The sequence below is a fragment of the Pipistrellus kuhlii genome, unplaced genomic scaffold (assembly GCF_014108245.1).
Source record: "Pipistrellus kuhlii isolate mPipKuh1 unplaced genomic scaffold, mPipKuh1.p scaffold_m20_p_1, whole genome shotgun sequence".
Classification (NCBI taxonomy): domain Eukaryota; kingdom Metazoa; phylum Chordata; class Mammalia; order Chiroptera; family Vespertilionidae; genus Pipistrellus; species Pipistrellus kuhlii.
Window position 1 is genome coordinate 151,038,556 of NW_023425404.1, and position 24,800 is coordinate 151,063,355.

Below are 24,800 nucleotides of genomic sequence, written 5' to 3' on the forward strand. Positions count from 1 at the left end.
CAGACAATATTTGATTTTCCCCTTTATGGTATCTTATTTTTATTTGCCTGTGATAAATCTCTGTGATTATATGTATTTTATGTAATTTTAAAATACTTGAAATTTAGTTGTTTATCTGTGACATATTTGGAGGTTTACTTTGGAAAAATTAAGGTGCATTTTTAGATACAGGTAAAGATATTTGATCTACATATAGGTGTAAATTTATAGTTTAATTTAGGAAGATGAAGAAATTAATGTCTCTTTTTAATTTTGAAGTGTATCCTTGCTGAAGAACTTACCCGAAGACAAGTTAACCAAGATCATTGATTGCTTGGAAGTGGTAAGAAACTTTAAAGCAAAAAAATACATTTTATTAAGAGATTGTAGTAGTCCTTATTCGCACTATAAATTAATAAAAAGGAAAAGATGGTGGATCGGCAGTCTACAGTGACCAGGGGCCATTTTCTATTGTGAAAAACCATGAGGCCCATTCTCACTAAATTCTGGGGCTGGGATAGCTTTAGGTGACTCTTCTGAAATGTATAAAGCATTGGACTTGAATGTGTAAAGCATATTTTAATCTTTTTAGTATATTTTATAAAACTAATCTGCATTACTCAACCAGTTAACTACCACGCATTCAAAATGTTGTCAAACCCAGAGATGTCACTAACAAGTCTGTTTTTAAAATTGGATGACCAGAACTGATACGGGAGGTTTGTGGCTATAGATCTCCATGGCTTGTGGGAAGGTCCTCCGCTTGCATCTATAGATGCTTATGGCGTACAAAGGGTCAAGAGGCATTTGTTTTTCAGCAGTTCACTTCACAGCCCATTCAGAGTTTTCATGGTATAAAGGAGTTGGTGGTGCCAATTAGGAAGTAGTGCAGAGAAAGAGGGTACTGGGGTGTTTGGTGATAGCTCCTGGGTCAGACCCCTAAACACTCCATGCTTGCACACTCTAGGTCAGGAAAATACTTGAGGAAAAAACTGCACTTATGAAGCACTTTATCTATTTTAACATCTAAGGGGGGAAACATGGCATGTTGGAATTTGTTCAAACACTCATATTAAGCCTCACCCAGATGGTTGGTTCTAGTCCAAGACTAGCCAAGTCTTCGGGTGACTAATACTTTTGTGACACGTACCTTGGGATCTAATGGTATGCATTATGTGAAAAAGTCTTCAGATTTCAGATGAACATTCAAAGCAAATAATCTTTCCTTAACTGGGGGAAGGAGAGTGGGGGTCAATTTCATTGAAACCAAAATGGTGTACTAGGAATTTAAAAGAAGGTGAGGAATAATTAAGGAGTTACACGCAGATTCTAAGTCAGTGTTTCTAACCTTTCTAATGCCTCGACCCTTTAATACAGTTCCTCATGTTGTGGTGACCCCCAGCCATAAACTAATTTTGTTGCTACTTCTTAACTGTAATTTTGCTACTGTTAATGAATCATAATGTAAATATCTGTGTTTTCCAATGGTCTTAGGCTCTATGGTTCCATAGGTTAAAAACCACTAGCAGGTCGCCTAAGACCATTGGAAAACAGATAACTACATTACAATTTATTAACAGTAGCAAAATTACAGTGAAGAAGCAGCAAAATAGTTTTATGATTGGGGGTCACCACAACATGAGGAACTGTATTAAAGGGTCGAGGCATTAGAAAGGTTGAGAACCACTGCCCTAAGTGATTATAAAGCTGTTTTCAGTTGGAGACACAAACAAAACACAACCTGCAAGCCTGATTGTTGACAGATTCATGCCTCTGTCAATTGCAATACACAATGTAAACTAATATCTGCCGAGAAGGGAGCACTGATCATTGCATCCTTAAATGTAAGTGACACCAGTAATGTTTCCATTTGAAATTCATGGACCCCATCCAGCAGTTTATCAAGGACAGGCCATGATGACACAGTGCCCGGCCTTGTGTCCTCAGGGCGTTCAGTTATGAAGTCATTTTTGAGAGGACTGCTTGCCCTGTATCTTTGGGGATTTTCCAGTGTAACATAACCCAATCACAGATGTTACAAATTAATAACTCATCCTAATTTCTGAGAGTGTTGTGGTGGGTTTTTTTTTTTTAAGCTAGGAGGCCCTATATTTTTTTGTTAACCCAGAAAAATCTGGTTTTAATATAATCCTAATAGAGTCGATTCACCAGAGGGGAATTCCATGCTGACAGCAAATATTAAAATTTAGCATCATTAAAAATAAATGGCAAATTAGACATATTTATAGCAGCCACAGGCAATAGCACAGAAATATATGGATGAGGGGCTCAAGTCCAGTCTTAATTAACCCACAGTTCGAGTTTGAACGGCTCATCTTTTGAAACACCCTAGAAAAGCTTTATTATTCCGTGTCAGCATTTGCAGACAGCAGCGTAGTTTATAAAGAGCTCTTTATTCATACCTGGCAAGCCAGTGGGACCCTGTAGCGTGTGAAAATTCCCAAATGCGAAAAAAGTGATTAACAAGGGGCAAGTGGGATCTATGTGGCTCTAAGAAAAGTACATTATTTTCCAGCACAGCCAACATAGGCGACAGCCGATCACTAAGGCATTGGTGTGATGACAGAGCGCCCGCTGAGCTCTAGGACCAGGTGTCCCACAAACAGTCCATAACCTTTGAGAAAGACAGGCTGACTCTGGCGTGCTGTTTAGGGGTTGATTTGGGAGTTTTTACAGGGACCAGGAAGGAGCATCAGGACTTCCTGTCACCGAGCAGTTGATCTGATGTGTTTGTTGAGGCTTGGTTGAACTCCTGAACCAAATGGCCCCTGTTTTGTAGTTCCAGCAGCATCTCTTGCGTCAGCTTAAATCACCCAGAACGTTCAGCCCCAGAGGTAGACATCACCTTTCAGCTTCTTGTCATGTTCTGATGGGAAAAGGAGAGTGGGAATAGTATCAGAATACTCACTGGTGTGCTCTAAGCATTAATTCACGGACATAGTAAAACACAATACAGATTCAGAAAGCAGTGTGACTGTTAATGGTAATAAAAGTGATAATGCGCCTTCTGTACCTGGCGGTTGTGCAGCATGGAAGATAAGAGCGGGACGAGCTTCTGCTCCCACACATGGTGATCAATCCAGAGAGTATGGGATGTGACCGTGGTGGATGGAAAAGTCAGCTATTACTTTGTTACAGACCTTTGGTATTTGACCCAGTGACCTTCTGTACTGTGACTCTGACATGCCATCTTTCAGGAAACTGGAGGTGTGGTGAGGGGTGGGGTGCTGGGGTATGAGGAATGTCCTAGTCCTTACCCAGATCACTCACGGCACTGCTTAAAAGACAGACCCCAAGGTGCCAACTCACACTTAATGAGTCAAAAATTCTGATGGAGTAAGGGCTCAGAAATCCACATTTTAACTATGCAAGTTTTATGCTTGTTTACTCGTATTAAAGTTTGAGAAGCACTAGCTTAGAATTATGAATAGGATACATGTATTTAGAGTTTGCCACAATCTGCCTCTTCAAGAATTTTCCTTTTTATTTTCTAATCATTTAAAAACAAAACAAAACAGAAAACTCTTGTCTTACTTATAGTTCCCATTAACACATACATAAGCCAGAAGTTTTTCTCACTTTAATGATTACACCCAGAGCCATAAAAAAAAAGTTGAGAAACTGGATTTTGCCACAATTTATGATCCAGTTAGTTAAGGTGGGGCAGCTAGATGTTGTAGAAAGTTTACTAGTCCAAGGTCCTGAGATTAGGCTTTGTCATTAGCAGCTGTCAGTTCATCTTGGTGGGCTTCAGGGTTTTCTCATCTACAAAAGTAAGGTGGTGGGGGCCACAAATCTACAGGCTCTGTCAGTCTTTTAATTACAGAATTCTATTCAGTTGACTTACCCAAGTCAGAGGGATTTCTTTTGGTTTTCATTTTTTAGGCTCTGGTCCCCTGGAAGTAAGCAACCAGGTACTAATTTAGGATTGGTAGGGTCCACTGATCATGGTGTATTTGCTTTAAAATATCTCAGGTGTTTTAACTAGTGTCCTTGTGCAAATGAGAAATTGCTGGTAACAACCCAAACAACTGCATACAGTTTCTTAAGCAACCGACTTGGGTGCATATTCACATGGTGCATGGAGGGTATGTGTGTGTGTGTGTGTGTGTGTGTGTGTGTGTGTGTCCTATATCTGGTTGTATATAATTAATTCTACAACTTAGTTTCTAGCCACACCCTAAAGATTCTAAGGAAATCATAGGCTTGCTTTTTTTGTCATTGTCCTTTATCACCTTGGTTTTTTTCTTCTGGTTTTATTTATTTACAGGAGCTTAGGCATTTTGCTAGACTGTCATGAATGAGCTTTTTTTTTTTTTTAACAGGGAAAAAATATTTTTATCTTTTGCTGTTTGTATAGTTTTCTTCTGACTTTGACCTCTCTCTGCCCTTGAATTATTTCCTTATTTTTTTCTCTTGTCATGCACTAAATAGGTACTCTCTGGATTTCTAGCACCTTCTTTTAAATCATATTTTCTAGACTATGGGACACAGTAGGTCATAAAACCAATTTAGAGGAACATGTTTTATATCAGAGTAATGATTATAAATGCTGTTTTGAATAATACAAATGTGTGTGTTTGTGTGTGTGCATGTAATCGCTTACTGTAAGTTAGAGTGAAAAAACGTTTGAAAACCATTGGTCCATAGGACAAGGTCTATGGCTTCTTGGTCCTCTATGGACCCCTTTCCAATGTAACCACAGGACAGTAGCCACACTGTTTGCATTTCTCTTTTGGGTCTTGGTGACCACCCTGGCTAGACTGGCTGCTTTCCCGGCTTGACAAACACTGGCCAGTCTGGCATCATAGCCAGTACTTACTACCATACTAGTATATTTTTGGTCTGACCTACATCCACTACCTTTTCTGATCTATGAAGTTACTGTCAACACACTGGGAGGTATTATTTATCTTCCTCCCCTGGTTTTGGGTGACAAAGAACCAACCCTGGGGAAAACACCAGAACAACAACGCTCTTTCTCAGTGATTCCTTTCCAGATGCTTCCTTTTAACTAATGAGGCTGAAAGGAATTAAGTGGTGGATCCTCACATACCCAAACGTCTTATCGTAATTGAAGAACAGCCCAACAGCACTTCAGAGATTCTCCTCGGTCCTCTGCTCTGTGTGGGGAAGAAGCCTGCCACATCGACCAGGACCCCAATAGGTTTAGTCAAGAGCACTGAACATCAGCTATGTAATGAAGGTGTCGGGCTGCAGTGCTGGGTCCCTCCCTTAACCGCCAAGGGTCATAATCCTCTCAACTGTGAAATCTAGCTCGAACAAAGAAGCTAGAATGAGAAAGATTAAAGAATTGGAGTAAGCAAACTGTGATTCCAAATACTCAAAATACTATTTTTCCAACTAAACTAGAAGTTTGTTACTTGCGTACATAGCAGTCTAAGGATGATGATCTCTGTTGGAGCCAGAGAGAATTCAAGAACCCAAGCTGGTCTCTGCCAAGCTCTCGCCATGCCGTGCCATTATGATTGAGGGGAAAGGATGAAGTCACATGCCTGAAATGGTTCTTGGGATTTAGAGAGGGGGCACAGTCACTTCTGTGAGGATGCTTTTAGCCACGGGTTAATCACATGCCCACAGCTGGGGAGTACAGTTCACTGTGAAAGATTTTGAGGATCAGCTTAGGGCCTCTTTCACAGGAATTAACAGTCGTCAGGTGCCTGGCATGTACCCACTGTGCCACCAGGTGCTGTAGATACAACGTCTCACCTAGTTCTCAGACAGCATTAAGTGTGGTAAGTAATGGAATCTTAATTTTACAGAAAAGTAAACAGATCCAGAAGAATTAAGTCACAGCTCAAACCATTATCTTCCTCCTTAATATGGCAAACTTTGAGTTTTCACTACTCAGTTTCATTACTGAAGTTTCGGATGCTTTTAACACTTCATAATGAAAATATTGTCTTTAATTGGCTTATTGTGGTAGACAGGATGTACCCCAAACATGTCTAGACCTAGATCCTTGGAGCTTGGGAACATGTTATGATTCATGGTGATAGGGACTTTGCTGTTGTAATTAAAGTTCTGGACCTTTAAATAGGAATATTACCCTGGATTATCTAGATGGGCCAGGTATCATTACATGAGCCCTTAAAAGCCGAGAACTTTCTCTGGCCAGAGTCAGAGAGGTGCAGCAGAAGTGGAAGTCAGGTTGCAGGTAGAAGAATCCCATGTGCTGTTGCTGGCTCTGAATTGTAGGGATTTTGTGCAAGGACTGGATGGAGAGAGACCTCTGGGATGGCAGCCAGCATGGATGTGGGGACCTTATCCTGAAACCACAAGGAACTGAATTCTGCCAACAACCTGATTAAGCTTGAAAGCAGACTTTTCCCCAGGAGCCTCTAGAAAGGAATACTTCTCTGCTGATACCATGGTTCAGTCCTTTTTTTTTTTTAAAAAAATGTATATTTATTGTTGAAAGTATTACTGATGGTTCATGGGCCTTGGATGGAGGAGGTATGCATCACTTCTGCGCAGATGCTTTTAGCCAGGGATTAATCACATGACCACAACCGGGAGGTTGAGAAGCACAGCTTACTGTGGAAGATTTAACCCCCCTCCTCCCCACTCCCGACCCCTCCCTAAGCCTTCATCCCACTATTATCTGTGTCCATTGGTTATGCGTATATGCATGTAAGTTCTTTGATTGATCTCTTCCTGTCACCCCTTACCCTCTGAGGATGCTCAGTCTGTTACATGCTTCCATGTCACTGGACCTATTTTGTTTGTCAGTTTATTTTGTTCATTAGATTTCACATACAAGTGAGATCATGTGAGAAGCTTCTACACAGCAAAAGAAATTAATATCAAAATGAAAAGGGAACCCACTGTATGGGAGAACACATTTGCCAATGATGTATCTGATAAGGGCTTAATATCCAAAATATATGCAGTACTCATACAACTCAAAAAAAGGAAAATAAACAACCCAATCAAAAAAATGTACAGAAGACCCAAGAAGACACTTCTCCAAAGAGGGCATACAATTGGCCAGCTCAACTTCATTAATCATCAAAGAAATGCAAATTAAAACAACAATGAGGTACCACCTCACACTGCCAGAATGGCTATCATCAACAAATCAACAAAGGACAATTGCTGAGGAGGATGCAGAGAAAAGGCACCCTCTTGCACAGCTGGTAGGAATGCAGACTGATGCAGCCACTGTGGAGAACAGTGGGGAGTTTCCTCAAAAAATTAAAAATGGAACTGCCATTTGACCCACTTCTAGGAATATATCCTAAGAAGCCTGAAACACCAATCAGAAAGAGTATATGCACCCTATGTTCATAAAAGCACTATTTGCAATAGCTAAGATATGGAAACAGCCCAAGAGTCCATCAGTAGATGAGTGGATTAAAAAGCTTTGGTACAAGTACACCATGGAATACTATGCAGCAGTAAAAAAGAAGAAGAATCTTTTACCTTTAGAGATAGCGTGGAGGAACCTGGAGAGTATCATGCTAAGTGAAATAAGTCAATCGAGTTCAGTTTTGAGAGACACAATGCAGAGAAACCCAGTTGAACCACACTGTGGCTGAATCCTCTGACACAATAAATGGGTGTTGTTTGGCTGTTTCAGCAGCAATAGAAAACTAAGGTGTTTCTCTTTTCCAAATCTTTGAAAGTAAATATTCTTATTTGAACTTTATGGATTGATGCAAGTGAAACGCACAAAAATCTGTTTGACTTCAAATACTGCCCCCCCCCAAGATGTTATTCTTCCTCCTATGAGAGGTTGAAATATATTGTAAAATGTACATGCACACTAATAAAAGAGAACTATGCAAATTGACCATACCTTTGTGATGCCCACCAGCCAATCAGGGGCGAGTATGCAAATTAACCCAACACAGATGTTGGGTTAATTTGCATATGCAGGCACCAAGTGGCTGGGGGCGTGGTGGGATGCTTGCATCCTCACCATAGCAACAACACAGTTGTTCTGCACCACCCCAGCAGCTCCTGGCCTCTGGGCAGCGAAAAAGGTGGAAAGGCGGTTCCAGGCCAGAGTGAAGGCAGAAAGGTGGCTCCTGCCAGAGCAAAGGCATTGCCAGTAACCAGGGGAAGGAAGGCCCATTCTTGCATGAATCTTCATGCATTGGGCCTCTAGTAGTAAATAAAAAGGAATGTTTATGGGTATTAGGAGTGATATTGATTCTGTAACTGTAAACAGGTTTTAAGAGTAAATGACCAAAAAAGATATTGAAATACAGTAGATACAATAGTTTTGTTTGAATTTTAAATGAGAGACAGCTCTTATGTGGTTAATATGCCTTTTTAAAAAATTAAACAAGCCCATTTATGCTTGTATAAATGATTAAGCGATCCATTTTAGTTCTCTGACTTTGAAACAAATCACATTAAAGCTAAGTATGGGTGGACAGTTTAATCCATCTTTAGTCTTCTCTAAGAGACTAAATTGCTCTTTTTGTCTGGCAGGTGGATGAATTACTTTTCCCTGCCCAAGAACTCTTTGATTATGTGCACATACAGGAGGGAAACAAAGATATAAGAGACAGTTAGATATTTCATGAGGATAACCTTCTTTGGAGAACAGAATTTACATGTAAAAAATTCTAATGTTGGTCTTTTATAATGATAAATCTGTGGAAAGAATTCATATGAAAGAGCTACATAATATGCAGATAGAATTTTCCTAGTCTTTGCTCTTCAAATAATTAGAAATGGAGATTGATAGTCCTAATATCCATTGGGAATAATATTTTCAATTTATTAGGTAATCATTTGTTCTTTTTCTAAATGCTAGACTGAGTTTCAGACTGTTGCAGATCACTAAACAGTTTATATTTAGATGACTTGGGTGAAAGCCACCTGTGTATCAGTGATTATTGTTCTGCTCTCATTTCTCTCCTAGACTGCAGGCTCCGTGCCTGAAATTCAATCCTCCTGGTGATTGTTTTCTGTGAAAGATAAGCATACATGCAGATAATATAGTGAAAATCTCCTTCTCCACAGTTTATTACTGCAATCTTTTAAAAAAGATTTAGTTACAATAGCAAAAATAAACAAAAAAAGAAACAGGTGTTTCTTAATTCTTAAATGCTCATTTGAATTTCTAATCAACCCATAATTACTATCTTGAATTGGAATAATTCTAATCACAACCAAAGCATATTATTCTCATTCTAAAGCCACTAGGAGTTCTATTTCATTTATGTCTTCATTGATACATCTCCCCTGGATCTAACCTGTGCTTTCCTCTCACCCCAATAGGAATACTATGACAAAGGAGATCACATTATTCGAGAAGGCGAGGAAGGAAGTACCTTTTTCATTTTAGCCAAAGGAACGGTAAATATTAATTATAGCTTACTTAAAGTAAATGAAAAAAGTCCCTTTAAATCAGTTTGCCACAAATGCAGCTCTGCCCTGCATTGCAATATAAGAAACTATCTACTTTGAATGGGTAAAGGTGTTTTTCTGCTCAGTCCTGGGGGGCTCCATCCAAGCCCTGGGTTTGGGGGTACAGGAACTTGTGATTGTGATGTGTTCCAGCTAAGAGTAACTACCTGGTGACCTTGACACGGCACTTGATATTTTTGGACCTCATTTCATTGTGTATAAAATGAATGGATTTTTTCTAAGGTTCCTTCCAGCTATTGATGTGTGATTTTCCATCAGTTGAAGGGCCAAGAACAGGGCTGGAACAGTTTCCCTGACAAGCAGCAGGTAGTGAACTTGGCAATTGAGGACAGATATGGTCAGAACTCAAGCTATAGAACAGTTTGGCTCAGGGCTTCATTCATACATAATAGTTTCAGTTCAATTTAGATGCTGATGAAAATTATATATAGTCTTTTGCTTTACCTATATATTGAGTGACTAACATATTCCCAGTTGCTCCTATGTTGACTCTTTTCAATGGTCCTCACAGGTAAAAATCATTTGTCAGATACAGAAGGAAAGAAAATCTTGAGGACCTGTTTCTATAAACTGTTGGAATTTTACAATTGCTCTTTCTTTCATAGGAAAGGTTCATCATTAGATTCAGGCACTGCCCTTTGTAAATTGTTTTGTGATTGAACTTTGAACTGGGCCCCCGTGGGGAAAAAATATAACAAAATTGTTTTAAACCTCAGAAACTCTTCAAAACTCAGAACCACTTTTGTCATTTTTCCACAACTTGGACCCCATGCTTGGAAAGAATTCTGGCTAATAAACATTTCATTAAAAAAAAAAGTTTTTTAATTCGTGGTGATTTAGATAAATGCTCATTTGAATTTCTAACCAACCCTAATTACCATCTGGAATTGGAATAATTCTAATCACAACCAAAGCATATTGTTTTGTTAGACTCTGCCATGGGGGTTCTTAAACTTGTCGGGACTACAGAACACAATGACAAATGAAAGATTGCAGACTCTTCCCCACATCACATTTTTGTCCAGTTTTAGAGGGTTCACAGGATTAAGCAAGTCTGTTATAAATACTTGATTAAGAACTCCTGATTCTCAGCTCTATTCTTGAGTAAATTGTCAACTCTATTTGGCATTTGAAACAACGTTCCCATGGAACCATTATTATTTGCTTTGATATCTTTAGGAAGGAGTCACTAGATTCACTTTGGCAGGTGGGGTTTGAATGGAGACTCTTGCTCTAACAGGGGGTGAAGGAGTGTGATCATGTTAAATCATGGGATTTCTCAGTCCACAAAAACTTCCTTGTTCTGTCAAGTTTATAGAGAACTGGATGGTCTGGTTGAGTAAATATGTCTTCAGATTATCCTTTCTTTCTTTTCTCTCTTTTTCATTGTTTGGCATAATTTAGGTAAAAGTCACCCAGAGTACAGAGGGCCATGATCAGCCACAAGTGATAAAAACACTGCAGAAAGGAGAATATTTTGGAGAAAAAGCTCTTATCAGGTGAATCCATGACTTTGTATACCATACTATAATAATTTTTGATTGTTTCATATGTGCAACTACATGTCAAATTGAGCTACCAAAATAATGGCAGCCAATGTCCAGAAATTAAAAATTATAAAATACTTTTTTTTGTCCAGGAAACAGGTTAGAAAATTATGTTTGCTAGTGAAAACAAGGCTTTCCATTAGAATTTTTAATTGAAAAAGGACTCAGAGAAAAAGATTAAAGAAGTCAAAATTATAATTTTCTTTTAATAACAAGTTTTATATTTCCTGGGTTTGAAATATTGCTGTTTCCCCCTTTTAAAAAAAATTAGACAATGACTTACATATTTTGTGTACTTTTTTTCTTTATTGATTAAGGTATTACATATGTGTCCTTATTCCCCTTTGATCTCCCCTCCCCCATTTTGTGTGCTTTTTAATCATCATGACAAAAGTTCTATATTTGTAAGAATTTTTATCGACTTACTTTTCAAGTTTTAGAAACAACATCAGTAGGGTATTTGGAATTTCTACCTAAACCTGAGGCCTCAGATATATAAATTCATTGGGTTGATCTAATTTATGGAAGAAATGTTTGTAAAGGTTAATCAAGTAGGTCAGGGGATACTTTGTACTTCCTGGAACCCAGAAAACAACTTCAAGTCTGAAGAACTGCATTTCTGTAAATGTAAATCCCATATAATAAAAGCCTAGCGACTGGATTTCATAACAACCAGAATGACCAAACAGTCACTATGACGTGCACTGACCACCATGACACAGACGTGCGATGCAGGAGCTTCCCCCTGGTGATCAGTGCACTCCCACAGTGGGAACGCTGCTTGACTGACCAGGATGAGTGGCTGCTTGCTCGGCTGACCAGGGTGAGCAGTGCTCCCACAGGCCATGCCCCCCACCAGTGCACGAATCCCATGCACCAGGCCTCTAGTGTTTCAATAATAGGGAAACAGTTCATTTCGTTTATTTGTGACAGAATGCTCTCATGTAAATAATTATGTAATGTCACAATCCAAGAATTAAATCTCTTAGTTCTTAAGATTCTTATTTTTCTCATACCTCAAACCAGAACAATTATACTTTGAAAGTGCAGAGAACTTCATAAATGTACTAGAGCCAAAAGGAAATGTGCTGCTTTTGTTTTGCTGAACCTGAAATAATTTATGCTGTACGTTGCCACTAGCCAATTACAGTGTTTTTCCATGAGAAACATGGGACTTTATATTTAATATAAATCTCCAACTCCCCAACGCATTTGAAACTATAAAGCTAAAATCAATGAGGAGAGTTGGATACAATTTTTTTTTTTTTTTACATTTTTGTGCATTTTTATGCTGTCCCTTCTTAGGGCCACTGACTGTGACACAAAATTCCTTACATTGTGTGTATTTCCATAACTCGACACTAAATAGTCCTGGGAGGTCTTTCAGAATTTTATATGCAAAAGTTAATCCACAGCACTTACACAGTTACTGTAAGAGAATCGTGTATTTACAGACATCTGATACTTACAAAGAGTCTGCAGAGAGTTTCTAGTCAAACGATGACACTGACAAATGAAAAAGATGCCATACTTCTTCTTTTTTTTGAACTCACAAATCAAGTAGTTGGCCCATATCCAGAGTCTACATATCTCATCTCCAGATATGTACATGCAAGTTGAGTACAAACTCTCCAGCTCCCAATCCAAAAGCTAATTGAGCTGCTTTCACTGATGTCTTCTATCAAGGACCCTGTAAACTTGGAAGGGACTGTGGGTCATGTCAGAAAATCTCTTGATGTGAGCTATCCAGGTAGTGGGCTTCTTTGGAATGTACAGTAGAAATGGGATGCCAAGCTTCTGTCCCACTATTAAAGGAAGATGAAAGAACCATGCTTCATGTGATGCCCCTTTTAACGAAGTCGCTTAGAGTAGTCTCAGTATACTTGCTACTCCAGGCTACTTTAATGATTTGCAGAGCACTGGGTGCCATATGGGTGTGCCTTGTCTTCCCTGTCTTTAGCTTATAACTAATAGAGGGAGGGAACTAATCAAATAAAAGTCTCTAAATACATTACCCAATGCTTGACCCATTGATCTTCATTAGGTAGCTAAATTTACCCTCATTAGATTACATGCCGGTAATTCATTGTATTTAAGCTATCGATTATAAGATGCACCGTTATATATTATACACTTCTAAGAAAGAAAGACCTTGCTGTTAATTACAGTATGACTCATCATTAATTGTAAGACATACTCCAGTTTTAGAGATATTAATGGAAGGTGAACATAATAGATTCTATAAGATGAAAAAGTATTTTAGTATTATTTAATTCATTGGACAATTGCATTAAAACACTTCCTTTGGGTTTTATTATTGATTGGTTTGTTTTATGTTAATTACTTAAATGTTTTTCCAATACATTTCTCCAATCAGTCAATTTTGGTTTCGCCTGAATATTTGCAGCAGTTCCCATCTGATCAGAGAAGAGCTTTTTATTTGGCAGACATGAGAGCAGAGTAATATTCTATACCTAGTTGTTGTCACTGATTCCTCTGTGCACCCCCTGTAGTTATTGTTTTGTCACCTGAATTTCTTGTATACGTAACCTTTACTGGAATATATTTCTAACCTTTTTTTTTTTTTTTTTTTTTTTTTTTTTTTTTTTAAGTATAGAGTATAGCTGATGATGTTAAAAAAAAAAGCATAGTCTTTGGAAGGTTTAAGTAATGGTGTTTTATACAAAGTGACAGATTCTTTAATAAAAACAGGCATTTAATTTCTAACTGCCTTTCCTGTTTTTGTCTGTAGTGAAGATGTCAGATCGGCGAACATTGTTGCTGAGGAAAATGATGTGGCATGCCTGGTTATAGATAGAGAGTGAGTATACTGGTTGGAGAAGGCAGGCTACTGTCACCTTTGAAGACGTGGCCTTCTGTTACTCCAAGGGCCTGTCTGTCTTTTCTTTTATCATCCCTTGGAAATGCTGGCCAATCTTCAGCTACAAGTACATTCTATTAAAATTCATGGGAAGGAATGTGCCTTCTGATCTGAATCTGTCTGTGGTGGTGGCAGATGCTGGAAGACCAAATATTTTGTGTGCAAAGTTTTTACATAAATATCAGTAATAGATTTAAATTCTGCATCTTCCAGAGAAATAAGTTCATTAGTCCTCATGGAATTTTCTCCACATCACATAGTAAACAACTTCATAATCTATTTCTATAACGCTCTAAAGAGCTAAAAATATTTTAAGCAAAATGTATCTCAGACAGAATATAAAATATTCATTAGCTATATATGCATTTCCAGATAAGTTTCTTTAACAATTGTAGTAATTTGCAAGTGATGTGTGTCAATATTAATCTCTAAATGTCTTAGGTTATTTTTCAGAAGGAGTCTCATTTTATGTCCTTAATTCCCTTCAAATCATATTTGAATCTGGCCTCTTGTGCCTCATTAATTAATTGAAGATTTATTATTTAGTTATAATAAAGGAAATTCAAACATACCAAAGCTAGGTCTTTCTGTAAGAAAAGTCACAGTGTAGTCAAAGAAATAGAGAATACTCATATGCAATATCAACAAAAATAGTAAAATAACAAGAGGTATCAAAAGGGAATATGTTGTAATTGATTGCTAATCAAATACAAAATTTGTTGAACATAAAATGTTAGAGATTTAGAACTGGAAAGAACTTTAAGATATTTTAAAAAACAGACAAAATGGTATTATGAACCTCATAATACAAGTTCAACAATGATTTATTGATGCTTTATTTATACCTCTTCACCACCCCTCCCTGCTTCCTCCATACTATTTTCAAGCAAATTACACACATACTGTTATTTCACCTGTAAATTTAGTAGCATCTCTAAGAACTAAATATTATTTATAATGCATGACCACAATAACATTAGCATGCCTAAAATGTTAACAATACTAATTTTTATTATTTTTAATTGACATATAATTGGCATATTAAGATTACATTAGTTTCAGATATACAGCATAATTTTCAATATGTCTATATTGCATAATGACATATACTGCAATATAGACATATATTAACATCCACATATAGAACAGTTTCACCCTTACAGATAGGAAAGGTGAGTCCCAGATCAGTTGAAGAATTACCCAACAGTGCCATCTGTGATGGAGTTGGGACTCCTGCCCACATCTCCCCATTTCTTTCAGCCTTCTTTACACCATGCCCAAAACTACACCAAGTGGAAAACTACAGACATGTTTTCTCTTCTCAAGGATAAGTTCTTTGCTTCATAAACTCAAAGGATCTTCTATACAACTTCTAATATAATAACTATTCTTCATATTATGGTGACACTATCCTACATTAATTACTGAAAAACAATTTACAAAACCTTGAATAACCACAGAAACAGTCTTTTAAAAAAATATATTTTATTGATTTTTTTATAGAGAGGAAGGGAGAGAGATAATTAGAAACATCGATGAGAGAGAAACATCAATCAGCTGCCTCTTACACACCCTCTACTGGGGATGCGCCCACAACCAAGATACATGCCCTTGACCAGAATCGAACCGGGGACCTTTCAGTCTGCAGGCTGATGCTCTATCCACTGAACCAAACCAGTTTCGGCAGAAACAGTCTTTTATGAGCTTAAGAAGAATGTCAAGTTGCAATGGTAACTAGCAACACAGGTTTTAATTCAATTTAACTTAATTTTCATTTAGAACATTCAACCAAACAGTTGGGACTTTTGAAGAACTTCAAAAATACCTTGAAGGGTATGTGGCAAACCTGAACCGTGATGATGAAAAAAGACATGCGAAGTAAGTGGAGGACTATTTTCCTAAGCAGGATATGGCTATAGCAGTTAACAAGAGGGACAAAAGGGTGTGTTTGCTATTGTAGTAACTTTTAGTGTGCCTTCACTAGAAAATTTAGGGGGATTCTTTTAAGTTGTCTTCCACAAAGAAGATACCACTTACCACTGGTATGATTATTTCAATCTATAAGTAGCTTCTTATTTGGGATGATGAGTAGTAGTGATGGGGAGAAATTTCCTGATGGGGGCCTTGGAAAAAAAGATTCTTTACATTATCTGGTGACTTAATTCAAAAGTCCTTAATTCACAATCAATGCCTCTGTTGCCCATTAAGATGAAGCAGGAATGCCAAAGCAATCAGCACTTTGTGATTTCAGGTTAAAAACTAGCAGAATAGTCAGAATTAGTTCAAAATACAAGGGAGCTATTGCCTCAAGGCTTGTGTGTGTGTGTGTGTGTGTAGGAAGGAATAGGGTAGGGCTCTAAATGTGGGGAATTTTCTGTTTATTAGGAAAATCTACTTTGTAAAACTACATTTATTTGAAAACTTTTAGCTAAAACATTTTGTGGAATGAATACTTAAGTACATATTCACCAGATAGTACAATTGAAGCAGAGGGTCAACAGTTGTAGAAAACTGACATTTGAGTTAAATCAGAGCATTCAGTCAGGGCCTCATAAAGTTTTGTATTTTTTTGTTTGTTTGTTTGTTTGGGGGCAAGAGATGTATTTGCAACTTTTATGCCAAAGACCTTTTATAGTAATAATAATTTATGAATATTTAATCCAGTGCAGTAAACCTTAAATAAAAGAAAAAAAATGAGAAGTCCCAAGTCAGATATAAAGTAGGAAACACACTTTCTATGTTTCACAAAGTAGTTATTCTTGTTCAGTCATAGAAAGCTTTGAGATCTGACAAAAATAGCAAAACATGCAGTGATTCTCAGTGTGACATTCTCTGGTATGTATGCAACAAAGAAAATGGCTCTCGGGTTTTATTTCCTCTGACTCTTCTCTTTTTAACAGCTTCATTGACATACATTTTAAATACCACACAATTCACTCATTTTTAACTCTCATTGATCCAATTTGATGGTTGTCTATTTTTTATTGTGTGTATGTGTGTCAGTTTTTTGTTTGCATATTCTGTTGTCTCCTCTCACCCCCCCGTGATAGAATCTGATCCCTATACAAGTTGGAATAGCCTTTGTGGCACCTGTAGGCAGGAATGACTCAGACATGAGACTGTGTGGGAGTGCAAGGTCAGTGTGGCAGGACCCCTGCTGGCCCAAGGTGGTGTGTGTAACCTGTCACTTCTCTTGAGCAGGCGATCCATGTCTCACCGGAACCTGTCCAAAACGCTCTCTCTGGAGATGATTCAGCTGAAGGAGAAGGTGGCCCGATTTTCCTCATCGTCCCCCTTCCAGAACCTTGAGATTATCGCAACACTGGGCGTTGGTGGGTTCGGAAGAGTTGAGCTTGTAAGGGGTTTACGTTTCAAGCATCTGAGAGAAAAGCCTTTGATTTTTTGTTCTGTTTTATATTCCAGTGTATCTTGGAGGAATGATTAAATTGTTACTGCTCTCTTACCTGTTGCTTTGAATTGAGAAAGTACACTTTTCAGTCTGTATGTTGTATAGTAGCAGGTGCATGCTAGTAAGTAACTTAAGAGCCGCTATTTCAAGCTTCCTACATCACATCCTTTTGTGAATTTTTTTTGATGATGGTAGTTATTGGAGAATGTACCAAGTAAGCATTCCCAAAGGTTATAAAACCTTAAAAAGTGTATTTCCTAACAGGAAAATGTGTGTGTATATACACTAGTGATACATGTACTGTTCATATACTAAAGAAAAGAAGAATGTCTCCTGAGTAAGTGCCAGAGAAACAAATTCATGGTTATAGTTCTGCCCCTTAAACAACTTCACTACCATGTCCGTCTTTGGCCTTTACTATTTTATTTTTGGTTTGCTCAAACTTTTCTATCAGAAAAAGAAAAAAGAAAAGAAGAAGAATGCAAGGGGGTGCTTGAAGAGCAGCCTTCTGTAGTGTTGATCAGGATGGCTGGGAACCCATGACCTGATTTTGGCTGCCTCTTCCACATCACCACCTCTCCACGCTTCCAAGCAGTAGCAGAGTGGTACTGTCATGTCACGTGCTCTGAGGAAACTGTAGAATAGAGATCAGAGGTTGTATTAGATGCATATGGCTGTGAACTCTTGGCAATTACCAAGCCCTTCTCTGCCCAGCAGATTTTTAACCATTCTCTGTACATTAGCCTCCAGGAACTATGCTGACACATCCGTCTGCTGGATAGCCCTGGGCATGAGCAGATCTGCAGTGCTGCCAGGAGACTGGATAGCACACTTCACACCCAGTCAGTACTTCACCTCTGATGGGTGAGGAGGGAGAAACAATCTCCTAATAGGCCAGAGAATATTTGTAGCGTTCCTCCACCATATGGAGTGAGGAGGGCCATTCCCATCTGCAGTGATAATGTTCGCCAAAGACCTTGGCAAGGGGATTGCATTAACAGCCCTGAGATCCGTCTTTCCTATAGTTAGATAATTATAATTGAAACAATATTTTCACTATTGATTTTAAATCATAGGCAGTACTAATGGCAAATGCCAGAACAATATGGGTAGCAACTATTTCTTTACAATTTTATTACATGTCAGTCTGTTTATGGAGTTTTAAGCTCACCTAAAAAAATACCTATTAAATTTTTTTATTTCCTTTTAAGGGAAAATGCTATTTGTCCATGTAGAGCAGTGCTCTGCACTAGAGCTCTGTGTGCTGCTGGAGATGTTCTGTATCTGTGCTGCCCCGTAGGGCAACCACTAGCTACGGTGGCTGCTGAGCTTTTACAATGGGCTAGTGCAATTGAGCAACTGAATTTTGATTTTTAATGAATTAATCTCATGTTACCAGAGGTTGTTAAATTGGACAGTGCAAATTAGATCTTGATTCTGTATGTTTTGTTTTGGAAAAAAAAAATCAAAGAACACTTCTCATGAAAGATTTTCATGAAAAGACTTCTAAACATTAAAAATTCAAAATTGAATAGATTTCTAAACATTAAATCTAACTGCAGTTTTTCTTTTTCAATACAAACATTTTAGAGCCATGTTCCAGCTATGTGGACTCTTGTGGAAATTACAACAAAGTGGAAGTGTGTACCCCTGAATAAACTCAGTTCCCAGAGGGCTAAGTGGCTACAACTACCATGCTGTTTTTTTCATAGACTGATAATTTTAACTCTCCTTACTGAACATGTTTTATATAGATGTCGTCAATCTTTCCTAATAAGTATTGAGCAATCTTTCTCTTCTTATGAAGGTTAAAGTGAAAAATGAGGATGTTGCTTTTGCTATGAAGTGCATAAGGAAGAAGCACATAGTGGATACTAAGCAGCAGGAGCATGTGTACTCTGAGAAGAAGATCCTGGAGGAGCTGTGTTCCCCCTTCGTTGTGAAGTAAGTTGGCATTCGGCTCCCAGAACTGAGGGTGGAAGGCCCTTTCCGTGAGTGTTTCTGTGTAGGAGGGTGGACAGAGGAGAAAGCGGAGGCCCCACTCTGAATTCTACATCCCACTCTCAACAGCAATACATAAAATGTTTCAAGTTTGAGATCTGGAGTCAAACACCCAGGTTCTTTTATTCTTGAGTGTCAGGAAAATGTGGTGTGTGTGTGTGTGTGTGTGTGTGTGTGTGTGTGTGTGTGTGTGTGTGTGTGAAATTAGGTGAAATGCTTTGAATTGATTATTTAGGCCAGACCTACTTCAGACTTTGCTTCCCTCAGGGAACGTGCTGCTGTTGAATTTCTGCTGGAAGTGGCATTTGTCTAGGCTGCCAAGGAGCAACAGACCGTGGCTCTCAGGATGCCTAGATGCCGAAAGTTCCACCTCCTGATAGTTACTGTTTTGTCAGTAGCTATCACCAGAGCTTGAAAAAGAAATATGTTATTCTAGGCCACCGCCATCTTTACTTGTGAAATCATGGGTTATTGGTGTAAGCCAGTTTGTCTTTTCATGTATGGCTTTAGTGTAGCTTTGGTGATTTCTGGGTGATATAAAGTGCCCCTTCAAGAATAGAATTTATACTTTTTGATCAAATACTTTGCAAGAATCTTCCTGCCAATCCATACCCCCCCCCATTTTATTTCAGTATTAAAAAAGAAACATGACACCAGGCAATGCTGGTAATAGGGTCATCCAATTATATTTATATTAACTATGCTCCCAAAATACATCCCCCTTTTTTGTTAACCAATAATTCATTAGTAAACTATGATGAATAGCTTTATTGCATAGAGTAGGTTTTATTATTTACTCATTTTCAGCTCTTTATAAAGTTCTTGGCATGGAATAGGATAGTAATTATATTAAGAATAAATATTAATGACATTTATTGAAAATTAACATGTCAGGCACTCTTCAAAGCAATATATATTTAATATACATATGAAGTGAAACATTTAAAAAGTTATATTTTTATATATAATATATAGACATAAGTATATATTGAATTAATATGTGATCAATAATATCTAATCACTATATAATCAAATGAATATATATTCATTTGATCATCATAATAGAACAATGAGATACATGTTATGATTGACCTTATTGAAGAAGAATAAGAAAAGTGAGATTGCATAGCTATTAAATGGCTGATTAGGGATTCAAGCCTAGGCAGCTGGTTGCAGAGCCCACACTGAACCCCTGTACCAGATTGTTTTTGCTGTCTATGCTCTACTATCTGCTGTAGCCTGGGCATGATGCTAGGGAGAAAAGGGGGTCTTTTGATTAAGACCCAGAAACTACTTTCACTAATATAGAAATACAGTTACCTGCTTGGGTTTCACATCAGGATTGAGGCTGTCATTCCCTCACATTCTGAGGATTGTGGCTCAGCTCCTCTCTGGCAATTGCTCTAGGCAAAGAGAACCCTCTTGCCCATGATCATACTCTCTCTCCAGGTATAGCCTGTGTTTGTGATGGCAGATCTTGAAGCTAGGGCTTTTGTTTATTTCTTCCTCCCTGAAGGTACTGTTCCCAAGTATACTCCCACTAAACTTCTTGCAAACCTCTATCTCAGAGACTATTTCCCAAGACCAACTACAGCATGTAAGACATGAGTATGAATGAGTCTTATGCAATACAAATCTTAAGGGAGGAATATGCAGAGGTCTCTGGGTGTGGGGAAAAAGAAGCCATATTTTGTAGGTGGGATAATGAGCTGCTTTATGAGGAAGATGGCCTCTGAGCTTGGCCTTGAGGAATGGATAATACCTTTACAGTGAAATTGAGATTAAGAAGTTGTCTGTATGTAGAGGGAGGACAGTCTACGTAAAGGGGCCAACATGAGCAAAAGCAAGGCAGCAGGAAAGACTATGGAGTATTCAAGTAGAAAGCCAGGGTAGCTGTAGGACGCTTGGAAGGAGAAGAGGACCATTGTTCAAACTGTTACTGATTATACCCTTAAGCAACCTGAGAAAGATTTAAAACCAGATTTCTAATAACCATGTTTTTATGTCTTCACAGATTGTATCGTACTTTCAAGGACAATAAGTATGTATACATGCTTTTGGAAGCCTGCTTAGGTGGCGAGCTATGGAGTTTATTAAGAGACAGGTAATGAACAAAGATTTTATAAATAATAACTCTTGTCTACTCAAAAAGTGCTCTAAAGGATGTTATATTCATGATCATTTAAAGAGACATGAAGAAAGTCGTTATATAATTCTAAGAAAATAGTATCACTTTGTTAAAATAAGGTACTAATAGTGGTATTTTCTCAGTCAATATTATAATCGTGTCATAGAAACCCTGTAAAGTTGTTATTGTCATTCCCACATTAGAGATGAAATTGTCCCAGGCTTGGGGACAGTGTGAACTATCCCTAGTGACATGTTTAGTATAAGACAGAGTAGATACAAGCCCAGAGGCTTCTGACTGCGAATCTCTAGAATGGAGATAAAGGAAGGAAGGCAGTGGTGAAGCTTTTTCAGCAAAACAGAGTCAGATATCTGCAAAGAGCAGCTTTATAAAAGGGATAGTTTTCATACAATCAAAACCACCATTTTTTTCTGAGCCTCACCCGATTTTCTAGACAATGCAGACTTTCCTAACCAAAAGAGTAGAAAGTGTAAACTTTGCCTCCAATGAGTTCTGTGTTTATTGGGGAACATAATATATAAAATTTAAAAATATTTTGTTGTGTGTGAAAACTAAATATGACAAAGAAATTGGCAGTTTCTAATCGAAGGCAAGTTCAGTATGGTAGACATACTGACATAAGCTTAGAGAAGAGGAGAGAAAGAAAAACATGATGGTAAAAGAAGGACTTGAACCAAATTCTGAAGATGACCAAATGTGGAAAGGCAGAGAGGAAAGGTGATTAATGTAAGATACAGCAGGGGCATTGGGATAGGATTGGATCTCTTTCTGGATGATGAACAGCAGACTTTGAGTAAAAAACAAAGGCAACAGCAGAGGAGATGGGTGGTAGGTTTTTACTAATGTTGGGTTTGAGGAGGGAGGGTTTAATGCCAGGCATTTTGAGAATTACCTGGCCAGTGGTTCTCAACCCTGACTACACATTACAGTCATATGGGGATCGTTTTCAGAGTAAAATGCTGGGCCCTAACACCAAAGACTAGGATTCAGTTCTTATGGGATAGGGTCCAATAAGGCTAAGCATCACCCCTAGGTAATAAGAGACCATTTGAGCATCTGAGTAGAACATGTTGTGTTAGGAATATATTGTTGGATGGATCTGAATGGGGAGAACCTGGTAGTATGAGGAGGCTTGCAAAATGTCTGCAAAAGCATTTGCATCTTCCATCCTTGTTTTAACAGGCAAATTGATTTAGAAAATCTAAATCTATTTTTTTTTTAAAAAGGGGAATTTCTACTTCCTATTAGGCACTGCACCTGATCTTCAAAAAAACACTGTTGAGTAAGTAGTAAACCCGTTTTATAGGATAGGGATCTGAGGATCAGAACAGCTAAACAACTTGCACAAGGATGCAGTGAGTGGAAACAGCAGGAGTCAAAGACAGTCTCCTTCACCCCAAAGACACATCCTTCTATTATACCATGCAGCAAATCACCACCACATTTTAACAATTCAGTATGTAAACTACACACACAGTGCTGGCAGTGGGCAGCTCAAATATCATCAAGGTGCCCCAAATAGGAAGAAGTTATGGTTACATGCTTTACAAACAGGAAATGAGCATGATCAACTGAGTCATTTTTTTTAGTCAAGCAATCAATTACAGACGTCTGGTTCAAGTTGACAGTTGCATTTTCTCCAGTGTTGCATTTCTCCATAAATGTAAAAAAACAAACAAAAAAAAACACATCTTTTGAAAACTTTTAATTTTATATGTTCATATGTAATTACCGGAAACAATTATTTGGATGTGGATGTTTTGATTTTAGTGAAGCAGTCCTTATTTGCATTTAGTATCATCCTACATTTCTTTATGATCAGCAGTCTAATTCATTGGCAGTGAAAGTACTTTTTAAAACACATTTTATTGATTTTTTATACAGAGGAAGGGAGAGGGATAGAGAGTTAAAAACATTGATGATAGAGAACCATCGATTAGCTGCCTCCTGCACACTCCCTACTGGGGATGTGCTTGCAACCAAGATACATGCCCTTGATGGAATTGAACCTGGGACTCTTCAGTCCAACAGAGCTGATGCTCTATCTATTGAGCCAAACAGGTTAGGGTGTGAAAGTACTTTGTTTTGTTTTGTTAATCCTCGCTTGACGACATTTTTCCACTGATTCTCAAAGAGAGTAGAAAGGAGAGGGAGGGATAGAGACATCGATTGGTTGCCTCCCACAAGTTCCCCAATTATCCTGGGATGGAGACTGCAACCAAGGTATGTGCCCTTGACCAGAATGGTACCTGGGACCCTTCATTCTGCAGGCCAATGCTCTATCCACTGATCCAAACCAGCTAGGGCAGTGTAAAGTACTTTTCAGTTTTGCTGTCCTACAAAGCATTTATGTTGCATCAATTTACCAAAACAGTAATCGATGCCTATAACAGACAACAGAGATGTATTTCGGGATCATTAAGAAGGAACATGATTTCATTGCAGAGGCAGCTTTGATGAACCCACCTCCAAGTTCTGCGTGGCTTGTGTGACTGAAGCATTTGATTACCTGCATCGTCTAGGTATTATCTACAGAGACCTGAAGCCAGAAAACTTAATTCTGGATGCCGAGGGCTATCTGAAATTGGTAAGACAAATTATCTGACTTACAGTATCATGCTAGTATTTCCAAACACAGAGTTCTGTGATAGTTGCAATTTCCCTTTAATGTTAATATACCTGTTGTTTTCACTTTGGTGGATTGGACCTTTGAAACCTTGGGAGCAGTGTTACAAACACACTCTTTATGGCCTAGGAATTAATGTTTTGACCTATATATATAAATATTTTAATTTTTTCTTTGTTGATTAAGGTATTACATATATGTCCTTATCCCCCATTGTCCCCACCCCAACCCCCCATTCATGTCCTCACTCCCCAGGTGTCTGTGTCCATTGGTTAGGCTTATATGTGTGCATACAAGTCCTTTGTTTGATCTCTCCCACTTACCCCCACCCTTGACTCCTCCTAGGGACTCACATTATAGAATGCCTTTATAATTGGATTTTGTTAGTATTTTTAAAAAATAATTGTAACTAACTTTTAATAGATTCTTGCTATATACAGGGTGTGGCTATAAAAGATAAGGAAAGAAAATAGACAGGATCCTGCCCTACGATATCCACTGACTGTATAGGGAGAAAAGATACTACATGTATAAATATGGGTAGTTTTTTGTTTGTTTTGTTTTTTAATCTTTCTAAATGATTTTAAAGTACACCCAGGGTTGAGGATCATGGCATTATATGATGGCTCCTTGGGGACAGAGACTTTTCTTGCTATCCATCTTTGTAATCCTCTAATGCCTACCATAAATTCCTTTGCATGCCACATTAAAGAAGAAAATGCTACAGTCACATAAACTGTTTGCAGTAAGAAACTATATTAAAACTGGGCAGTCATAAT

General features: G+C 38.1%; 1 protein-coding gene across 6 annotated transcripts in view; it reads left to right on the forward strand.

The window, feature by feature from the left end:
• The window catches only part of PRKG2 (protein kinase cGMP-dependent 2), an 85,128-nt gene that overhangs the window by 36,720 nt on the left and 23,608 nt on the right, over positions 1-24,800 (forward strand). For 4 of the 6 annotated variants that reach the window (XM_045571331.1, XM_036412558.2, XM_036412569.2 and 1 more), the window contains exons 6-14: positions 259-322; positions 9,259-9,336; positions 10,813-10,907; positions 13,708-13,776; positions 15,616-15,714; positions 17,035-17,191; positions 19,053-19,189; positions 21,261-21,350; positions 23,841-23,982. In XM_045571331.1, coding sequence (XP_045427287.1) covers positions 259-322; positions 9,259-9,336; positions 10,813-10,907; positions 13,708-13,776; positions 15,616-15,714; positions 17,035-17,191; positions 19,053-19,189; positions 21,261-21,350; positions 23,841-23,982 — 931 coding nt within the window. Of the gene's footprint in view, positions 1-258; positions 323-9,258; positions 9,337-10,812; positions 10,908-13,707; positions 13,777-15,615; positions 15,715-17,034; positions 17,192-19,052; positions 19,190-21,260; positions 21,351-23,840; positions 23,983-24,800 lie in introns of those variants that run through there. The other 2 variants (XM_036412576.2, XM_036412583.2) reach the window with 2 other exon arrangements.